This window comes from Salmo salar, chromosome 17, assembly GCF_965601325.2.
Source record: "Salmo salar chromosome 17, fSalSal1, whole genome shotgun sequence".
Taxonomy (NCBI): Eukaryota; Metazoa; Chordata; class Actinopteri; order Salmoniformes; family Salmonidae; genus Salmo; species Salmo salar.
Genome location: NC_138307.1, coordinates 25,445,571 through 25,456,272, shown reverse-complemented (window position 1 = coordinate 25,456,272; position 10,702 = coordinate 25,445,571). Strand labels below are relative to the sequence as shown.

Here is a 10,702-nt window from a genome sequence, read left to right as displayed (position 1 = left end):
CTAACAGAGTTGGATATAATGATAAATGTCTTTGGTCTAACAGAGTTGGATATAATGATAAATGTCTTTGGTCTAACAGAGTTGGATATAATGATACATGTCTTTGGTCTAACAGAGTTGGATATAATGATACATGTCTTTGGTCTAACAGAGTTGGATATAATGATAAATGTCTTTGGTCTAACAGAGTTGGATATAATGATAAATGTCTTTGGTCTAACAGAGTTGGATATAATGATAAATGTCTTTGGTCTAACAGAGTTGGATATAATGATACATGTCTTTGGTCTAACAGAGTTGGATATAATGATACATGTCTTTGGTCTAACAGAGTTGGATATAATGATACATGTCTTTGGTCTAACAGAGTTGGATATAATGATAAATGTCTTTGGTCTAACAGAGTTGGATATAATGATAAATGTCTTTGGTCTAACAGAGTTGGATATAATGATACATGTCTTTGGTCTAACAGAGTTGGATATAATGATACATGTCTTTGGTCTAACAGAGTTGTGGAGTCAGGAGGACAAAGAAAAATCAGTGATGCCAAGTTCCAGAGTCAAGAGGTTCCTTCATAGCTAACAGAGGGTTTCCTCCAGATAAGCCTTTGATTTACACTCCTAGATTAATTATTTGCTTTTAGAACTTTAATAATATTCAGAACATTCTCAGTAATAAACGTTTGTTTTTACGGAACGGATTGTGTTCACTTTCCTGTCATTGTGAAGTGCTCCAGTTTCACCATGCAGTCAAGAGAACTAACATACATATCTAGTATTACCATGTGTGGACTCTGGCGGGGGGGGGGGGTTAGGGGTCCTTCGGAAAGTATTCAGACCCCTTGACTTTTTCCACTTTTTGTTACGTTTCAGCTTAGTCCTAAAATTGATTTAATATTTGTTTTTCCTCATCCATCTACACATAATAACCCATAATGACAAAGCAAAAATAGATATTTAGAATTCTTTGCAAATGTATTACAAATAAAAAACTGAAATATCACATTAACATAAGTATTCAGACCCTTTACTCAGTACTTTGTTGAAGAACTTTTGTCAGCGATTAGAGCATCAAGTCTTCTTGGGTATGACACTACAAGCTTGGCACACCTGTATTTGGGGAGTTTCTACCATTCTTCTCTACAGATCCTCTCAAGCTCTGTCAGGTTTGATGGGGAGTGTTGCTACACAGCTATTTTCAGGACTCTCCAGAGATGTTCGATCAGGTTCAAGTCCGGGCTCTGGCTGGGCCACTCAAGGACATTCAGAGACTTGTCCCGAATCCACTCCTGCATTCTCTTGGCTGTGTGCTTAGGGTCGTTGTCCTGTTGGAAGGTAAACCTTCGCCCCAGTCTGAGGTCCTGAGCGCTCAGGAGCAGTTTTCATCAAGGATCTCTCTGTACTTTGCTCTGTTCATCTTTGCCTCGATCCTGTCTAGTCTCCCAGTCCCTGCCGTTGAAAAACATCCCCACAGCATGGTGCTACCACCACCATGTTTCACCTTAGAGATGGTGCCAGGTTTCCTCCAGACGTAACACTTGGCATTCAGGCCAAAGAGTTTCATCTTGGTTTAATCAGACCAGAGAATCTTGTTTCTCATGGTCTGAGACTCTTTAGGTTACTTTTGTAAACTCCAAGAGGACCGTCATGTGCCTTTTACTGAGAAGTGGCTTCCGTCTGGCCACTCTACCATAAAGGCCTGATTAGTGGAGTGCTGTAGAGATGGTTGTCCTTCTGGAAGGTTCTCCCATCTCCACAGAGGAACTCCAGAGCTCTGTCAGAGTGACCATCTGGTTCTTGGCCACCTCCCTGACTAAGGCCCTTCTCCCCAGATGGCTCAGTTTGGCCGGGCAGCTCTAGGAAGAGCTGGCCACCCAACACTGCATTAGTTGCATTACAACCATCCATAGATTTATTGGCATTTGCATTTTAACCATAAATTGACAAAATATCCTATACAACTAAAGCAGACATTCCAACTGAGGCCAGTAGAGCTGTGACTAGATCACACTGTTTAACCACTGTTCTGTTAGGATCCCACTGTTTAAACACTGTTCTGTTAGGATCCCACTGTTTAAACACTGTTCTGTTAGGATCCCACTGTTTAACTTGTTATGGATAGGGGGCAGTATTTTCACGGACGGATAAAAAACGTACCCGATTTAATCTGATTATTACTCCTGCCCAGAAACTAGAATATGCATATAATTAGTAGCTTTGGATAGAAAACACTCCAAAGTTTCTAAAACTGTTTGAATGGTGTCTGTGAGTATAACAGAACTCAAATGGCAGGCCAAAACCTGAGAAGATTCTGTACAGGAAGTACCCTGTCTGACCATTTCTTGGCCTTCTTTGTCATCTCTATCCAAAACAAAGGATCTCTGCTGTAACGTGACATTTTCTAAGGCTCCCATAGGCTCTCAGAAGGTGCCAGAACGTTGAATGATGACTTTGCAGTCTCTGGCTGAAAAACAGTAGCACATTTGGTAAGTGGTCGATCTGAGAACAATGAGATGGGCCCGCGCGTGCACGAGACGACTCCATTTTCAGCTTTGAGTCTTTGAACGAAAACAGGGTTTCCCGGTCGGAATATTATCACTATTTTACGAGAAAAATCGCATAAAAATTGATTTTAAACAGCGTTTGACATGCTTCGAAGTACGGTAATGGAATATTTTGAATTTTTTTGTCACGATACGCGTCCGCGCGTCACCCTTCGGATAGTGTCTTGAACACACGAACAAAACGCCGCTATTTGGATATAACTATGGATTATTTGGAACCAAACCAACATTTGTTGTTGAAGTAGAAGTCCTGGGAGTGCATTCTGACGAAGAACAGCAAAGGTAATCCAATTTTTCTTATAGTAAATCTGAGTTTGGTGAGTACCAAACTTGGTGGGTGTCAAATTAGCTAGCCCGTGATGGCGAGCTATCTACTCAGAATATTGCAAAATGTGCTTTCACCGAAAAGCTATTTTAAAATCGGACACCGCGATTGCATAAAGGAGTTCTGTATCTATAATTCTTAAAATAATTGTTATGTTTTTTGTCTAGATGTAAGAGGTTAAACACTGTTCTGTTAAGATCCCACTGTTTAACCTCTTACATCTAGACGTTCCGCTAGCGGAACACCGCTCCAATATCCAATGATTGGGCGTGGCGCGAAATACAAACTCCTCGAAAATCCGAAAACTTCCATTTTTCAAACATATGACTATTTTACAGCATTTTAAAGACAAGGCCCTCCTTTATCTAACCACACTGTCCGATTTCAAAAAGGCTTTACAACGAAAGCAAAACATTAGATTATGTCAGGAGAGTACCCAGCCAGAAATAATCAGACACCCATTGTTCAAGCTAGCATATAATGTCACAAAAAACAAAACCACAGCTAAATGCAGCACTAACCTTTGATGATCTTCATCAGATGACACTCCTAGGACATTATGTTATACAATACATACATGTTTTGTTCAATCAAGTTCATATTTATATCAAAAACCAGCTTTTTACATTAGCATGTGACGTTCAGAACTAGCATTCTCACCGAACACTTCCGGTGAATTTACTAAATTACTCATGATAAACGTTCACAAAAAACATAACAATTATTTTAAGAATTATAGATACAGAACTCCTTTATGCAATCGCGGTGTCCGATTTTAAAATAGCTTTTCGGTGAAATCACATTTTGCAATATTCTCAGTAGATAGCTCGCCATCACGGGCTAGCTATTTTGACACCCACCAAGTTTGGTACTCACCAAACTCAGATTTACTATAAGAAAAATTGGATTACCTTTGCTGTTCTTCGTCAGAATGCACTCCCAGGACTTCTACTTCAACAACAAATGTTGGTTTGGTTCCAAATAATCCATAGTTATATCCAAATAGCGGCGTTTTGTTTGTGCGTTCAAGACACTCTCCGAAGGGTAACGAAGGGTGACGCGCGGACGCGTATCGTGACAAAAAATTGAAAAATATTCCATTACCGTACTTCGAAGCATGTCAAACGCTGTTTAAAATCAATTTTTATGCGATTTTTCTCGTAAAATAGCGATAATATTCCAACCGGGAGTCGTTGTTTTCGTTCAAAGACTGATAATCTAAAATGGACTCTTCACGTGCACGCGCACACACGTCTCATTGTTCTCAGATCGACCACTATCCAAATGCGCTACTGTTTTTCAGCCATGGGCTGCAAAGTCATCATTCAACGTTCTGGCGCCTTCTGAGAGCCTATGGGAGCCTTAGAAAGTGTCACGTTACAGCAGAGATCCTTTGTTTTAGATAGAGATGACAAAGGAGGCCAAGAAATGGTCAGACAGGGTACTTCCTGTACAGAATCTTCTCAGGTTTTGGCCTGCCATTTGAGTTCTGTTATACTCACAGACACCATTCAAACAGTTTTAGAAACTTTGGAGTGTTTTCTATCCAACGCTACTAATTATATGCATATTCTAGTTTCTGGGCAGGAGTAATAACCAGATTAAATCGGGTACGTTTTTTATCCGGCCGTGAAAATACTGCCCCCTATCCATAACAAGTTAAACACTGTTCTGTTAGGATCCCACTGTTTAAACACTGTTCTGTTAGGATCCCACTGTTTAAACACTGTTCTATTAAGACAGACCCGGACAAGACAGACCAAAACAAGACAGACCAAAACAGACCAAAACAAGACAACAAAACAAGACAAGACAGACAAGGCCGGACAGACAAAGACAAGACAGGACAAGACAGACCAAGACAGGAAAGGGATAAGATAGACAAAGACAGGACAGGGAAAGACAAGAAAGGGACAAGACAGACCAAGACAGGTCAAGTCAAGACAAGACAGACATGCTGAAGAGAATCACAATCGGAGGCAGGATGAGTGTGTGTGTGTGTGTGTGTGTGTGTTTATGTGTAGGCCCAGTTTCCCTGACTCATATGACTACCTGAAACTGGAGTGAGACTGGGTGTGTGTTTGTTTTGAGGCTATTTCAGAACATTCACTGTGCCACAATAGTCTGGAAAGAAAGATCGTCACAGAACATTTAAGAGTAGATATGTTTAAAAGCAGTGCCATTCAGATGGTCCAAGAAAAACAGCATTGAGTCCAAACTGGGCACAAGAGGGGCAGACTGAATGGGCTTTCTGTTAGCTTACCTCCTACAATCTATTCTGACCATCTGTTTCCAAAGGGACTCTTGTGGTGAAACCCTGGTGAATAATCTTCAAGAACAACACACACTAATTCATACAGGTACACACACCCGTAAACACACCCACACTCAAAAAGTATGTTATGGCTCACAAAGCCCTTCAAAGTTAAAACATCTTCAAAAAGCATAGGTCTGATAAATCTGGCACCTGGCTGGTGCCATGCTTGTATCGTTTGGAGGTTGCAAGGGGCACACAAACATCTCTGGAGTCAAGCAAGACTTTCAGATCCTGGTACAAGGAGGAGCGGTTCCAATGGTGATTATCATAAACACATAATACATACTTTAAAAAGCATAGTTTCAAAAGGCAACAGAGTAATCTGCAACAATTCATTTGATAATGAAGATCAACAGAGTGAAATAAAGAGCATCTCTGGATGGTTTAATTGTCCATGTAGGTCCTGTAATAGTGCATTACATACTGTACATACAGCGCCTTCAGAAAGTATTCACACCCCTTGACTTACTCCACATTTTGTTGTGTTACAGCCTGAATTCAAAAAGGTATTAAATAGATTTTTTCTCTCTGTTACATCTGCTCCTGCCATGCCATCTACTTCTCATCCTGTGTCTCCCTAACCTGCCGCCACTTCCCCAGTGCTCTCTCCCTCTGTGTGTGTGTGTGTGTGTGTGTGTGTGTGTGTGTGTGTGTGTGTGTATGTGATTGTGTGACTGGAGACAGCTGTGCTGGAGGCGGAGCAGATCCCTACCAGCTGCAACATGTTCCATAATCAAGCCTTTACAAATACTCAGCCCTGCCACTTCCACACTGCTAGTTTGTAGACTCTGCTCAGTCAGTCTGCGGTTCAAGCTGTTCCTGCATAGATCTTGTTATTCTCTTGTGCCTGGTTTTCCCTAGACTGACTCTGCTTTTCTCTCCGCTACAGTTCCGTCCTCTCTGACTCTGGTCACTGTCTCCAGTCCCACGTCTCGTCAGTCCTGCTTCCCTGCCCTGGACCCCCGCACTACTGCTTCCTTGGATTCCGCTCTGGACTTGCTTACCCTGCCCATACTCCCCTTGCCCCAGCCTCAGCCTCAGTTCCTGGATCCCTGCTACCCGCCCGAGCTTTCCCTGGCCTGCACCCCAATCCCCCCGCTTTTCAATAAATACCTTATCCCTGTCTCCACGTCGGAGTCTGCACTTGGGTTCACCTGCTCCGCCCCGCCAAACAGTCTCTCACCCATCTACACATAATACCCCATAATGACAAAGTGAACATATGTTTATAGAAATTTTTAGCAAATGTGTTGAAAATGAAATAGAGAAATATGCCATTTACATTAGTATTCCCACCCCTGAGTCATTACATGTTAGAATCACCTTGCCAGTGATTACAGCCGTCAGTCTTTCTGGGTGAGTCTAAGAGTTTTTCACACCTGGATTGTACAATATTTGTGCATTATTCTTAAAAACATGATTCAAGCTTTGTTAAGTTGGTGGTTGATCATTGCTAGACAGCCATTTTCAAGTCTTTGTGACGTGGTGAGGTTGGACCCAGGTGCAGAGAAGAGACCAGACCAGGAATCAGTGGTTAAGGATAAACATAATACTTTACTGAGAAACGGTAGTCGCAGGATCACAGTAAGCATAGATGATTAGATGTTGAAATGGTGCTGGATTAGTGGAGGCAGCACTTGTTTTCTTTGACTTGCAGTAACTCTCTGTGGTTCTAAATCAATAGTTTAGTAGTCTGAAAATGTCTGAAAAATGTACTTGTTCTACCATGCTGTAGGTCATGTAACTGTTTGTTACATGCAATAAGCTTTCCAGACAGATGTCGCTCTCCGGTTTTGTGGTGAAACAAAGGTGTGATTGAATTTATTCTGCCACTGTGTCTTATTGTCTCTGTCTTTAGGCCTATATATCACAGTGTCAAGGCATATGAACTAACAGGTTATAGAGCAAACAATGCAATTATCACAACATATAGGTTGAAAAATGGCTTTTTCCCCCTGGCTTGGCTTCCCCGGTGATTTTACCCACCGCTATTGATCAGCTCTTTTTTGGTGCTCTTATTGGTGAGGCATTGGAAATTCTCCGTGGTCTGTGTTGTTGAATCGGTGTTTGAAATTCACTGCTCGACTGAGGGACCTTACAGATAATTGTATGTGTGGGGTACAGAGATGAGGAAGTCATTCAAAAATCATGTTAAACACTGTCATTGCACACAGAGTCCATGCAACTTATTATTTGACTTGTTAAGCACATTTTTTACTCCTGAACTTATTTTGACTTGCCATAACAAAGAGGTTGAATACTAAATTGACTCAAGACATTTCAGCTTTTCATTTTTAATTACTTTGTAATAGGCCAGTGACACAAAATCTCAATTGAATCCATTTTAAATTCAGACTGTAACACAACAACATGTGGAGAAAGACAAAGGGTGATTACTTTCTGAAGCCGCAGTAGATCTATTCACCAGTAATCCTCAGGCATCATTTAGAAACACACAGCGAAGCTCACTATTAGTGCTGTTTGACACTGCAACAGGAATATTCACAGTGTTGTTAGGGACAGCGGACTAAAAAGCTATTCTGATATACACAACCTGCCATCTAATGGCATATTTCATTGACACAATCACGTCAACTTCCATCGTTGTCTAGACTATTTTGGGTAGGCTGTTTGGTGTGACGTTAAACTATAGGGTTTGTAATACTGACTTTGGGAAGATGCTGAAGAGTTTATTGCTAATAAACAGTAGTAATTCATTTGTATTCCTACATCTGTTGTGAGGTTTAAACAGGCTGAAAAGTATGGAACCATTTTCCTGCTATAATTCCACCTTCAATTCAAATGGGCAGATGGTAGGAATATGCTTCAACAGGAAAGGCACACACGAGACAGACATTATGTCATACCCTGTTGTAAATATGTAAGTTAAATATTGAGCATGAGAAATATATATGATATTGTTTGTATTCTAAATGTCATATAGCTAGCTGTAATATACATGGCAAATTGCAATTGTATTTTAATACTGGAACTCCCATGAAGTCAACTTGTGTGTTTTTGAGTCATAAAATAAAGATATCTCTCTCTCACACACACACACACACACACACACACACACACAACAACCCCCCCCCCCCCTATAACAGCAGCAAAATCACACAAACAAATAACAGGAGAACTCCTACACAAAAAAGCAGCCTGGTCCTTAAACACACTGTAACTGTTAAAAACATTACAGTGTGTAATTAGAACGTTTTTGCGAACGTATCATTTAAAAACCTCCTACTTTTAAAGCACTTTGTAATAAGGGCCTTTGTCCTAGACTTTTTTTTCTTCATCGAGTGGACCGATTATAGCCTGATCCCAGATCTGTTGAGCCATTGGCGTAACAATGACTATAGGAGTTGGCAAGTCATTACAAACTGATCTGGGACCATTCTCGACAGACTAAACTTCAAAGCCACATTTTGATAAGTGTCTCTATATCTACTGTTAATAGAAACATGGCTTTAGTGTTGTTGATGTTGTTGTCACTTGTGGGATGAAGGTTTATGTCCAGTTCACGCAGTGGGGCCTGGGGAAACAACTGTTGGTGATGTGTAGTACTGTAGTGAGCTGTTCCTCCTAACAGACATGGAGCGTATGGTGATGTGTAGTACTGTAGTGAGCTGTTCCTCCTAACAGACATGGAGCGTATGGTGATGTGTAGTACTGTAGTGAGCTGTTCCTCCTAACAGACATGGAGCGTATGGTGATGTGTAGTACTGTAGTGAGCTGTTCCTCCTAACAGACATGGAGCGTATGGTGATGTGTAGTACTGTAGTGAGCTGTTCCTCCTAACAGACATGGAGCGTATGGTGATGTGTAGTACTGTAGTGAGCTGTTCCTCCTAACAGACATGGAGCGTATGGTGATGTGTAGTACTGTAGTGAGCTGTTCCTCCTAACAGACATGGAGCGTATGGTGATGTGTAGTACTGTAGTGAGATGTTCCTCCTAACAGACATGGAGCGTATGGTGATGTGTAGTACTGTAGTGAGATGTTCCTCCTAACAGACATGGAGCGTATGGTGATGTGTAGTACTGTAGTGAGCTGTTCCTCCTAACAGACATGGAGCGTATGGTGATGTGTAGTACTGTAGTGAGCTGTTCCTCCTAACAGACATGGAGCGTATGGTGATGTGTAGTACTGTAGTGAGCTGTTCCTCCTAACAGACATGGAGCGTATGGTGATGTGTAGTACTGTAGTGAGATGTTCCTCCTAACAGACATGGAGCGTATGGTGATGTGTAGTACTGTAGTGAGATGTTCCTCCTAACAGACATGGAGCGTATGGTGATGTGTAGTACTGTAGTGAGCTGTTCCTCCTAACAGACATGGAGCGTATGGTGATGTGTAGTACTGTAGTGAGATGTTCCTCCTAACAGACATGGAGCGTATGGTGATGTGTAGTACTGTAGTGAGATGTTCCTCCTAACAGACATGGAGCGTATGGTGATGTGTAGTACTGTAGTGAGATGTTCCTCCTAACAGACATGGAGCGTATGGTGATGTGTAGTACTGTAGTGAGCTGTTCCTCCTAACAGACATGGAGCGTATGGTGATGTGTAGTACTGTAGTGAGCTGTTCCTCCTAACAGACATGGAGCGTATGGTGATGTGTAGTACTGTAGTGAGCTGTTCCTCCTAACAGACATGGAGCGTATGGTGATGTGTAGTACTGTAGTGAGCTGTTCCTCCTAACAGACATGGAGCGTATGGTGATGTGTAGTACTGTAGTGAGATGTTCCTCCTAACAGACATGGAGCGTATGGTGATGTGTAGTACTGTAGTGAGCTGTTCCTCCTAACAGACATGGAGCGTATGGTGATGTGTAGTACTGTAGTGAGCTGTTCCTCCTAACAGACATGGAGCGTATGGTGATGTGTAGTACTGTAGTGAGCTGTTCCTCCTAACAGACATGGAGCGCATGGTGATGTGTAGTACTGTAGTGAGCTGTTCCTCCTAACAGACATGGAGCGCATGGTGCTGAGGAGCTGATAGGCCTAGCTGGATGACCAGAACTCTGGCTTTTCATCAAAACAGTCCTTCTTCCACCATTCCAGGTCAAATCTCAATCTGGATGGTGGGAGAGCGAGAGGGTGGGAGGAGGGGGGGGGCAGAGAGAGGGGGGAGAGACACAGCAAGAGAGAGGGTGGGTGGGAGGAGGGAGGGCAGAGAGAGGGGGGAGAGACACACACAGAGAGAGAGAGAGAGAGAGAGAGGAGGGGGGCAGAGACACAGCGAGAGAGAGAGAGACAATTAGACCAAACCAAATCATGAGAATACAAAAAGTTAATTACTTGACACATTGGAAAGAATTAACAAAAAAACAGAGCAAACTAGAATGCTATTTGGCCCTAAACAGAGAGTACACAGTGGCAGAAAACCTGACCACTGTGACTGACCCAAACTTAAGGAAAGCTTTGACTATGTACAGACTCAGTGAGCATAGCCTTGCTATTGAGAAAGGCCGCCGTAGGCAGACCTGGCTCT

At 42.1% G+C, this 10,702-nt stretch overlaps 1 protein-coding gene across 2 annotated transcripts in view; it reads right to left on the bottom strand.

Moving 5' to 3' along the window:
* Positions 1-5,041: 5,041 nt before the first annotated feature.
* The window catches only part of LOC106575846 (OX-2 membrane glycoprotein), a 47,343-nt gene continuing 41,682 nt past the window's right edge, over positions 5,042-10,702 (bottom strand). For both annotated transcript variants that reach the window (XM_045699405.2, XM_045699406.2), the window contains exon 8: positions 5,042-10,285. In XM_045699405.2, coding sequence (XP_045555361.1) covers positions 10,281-10,285 — 5 coding nt within the window. In that variant the 3' untranslated portion in view covers positions 5,042-10,280. The remainder of the gene's footprint in view (positions 10,286-10,702) is intronic.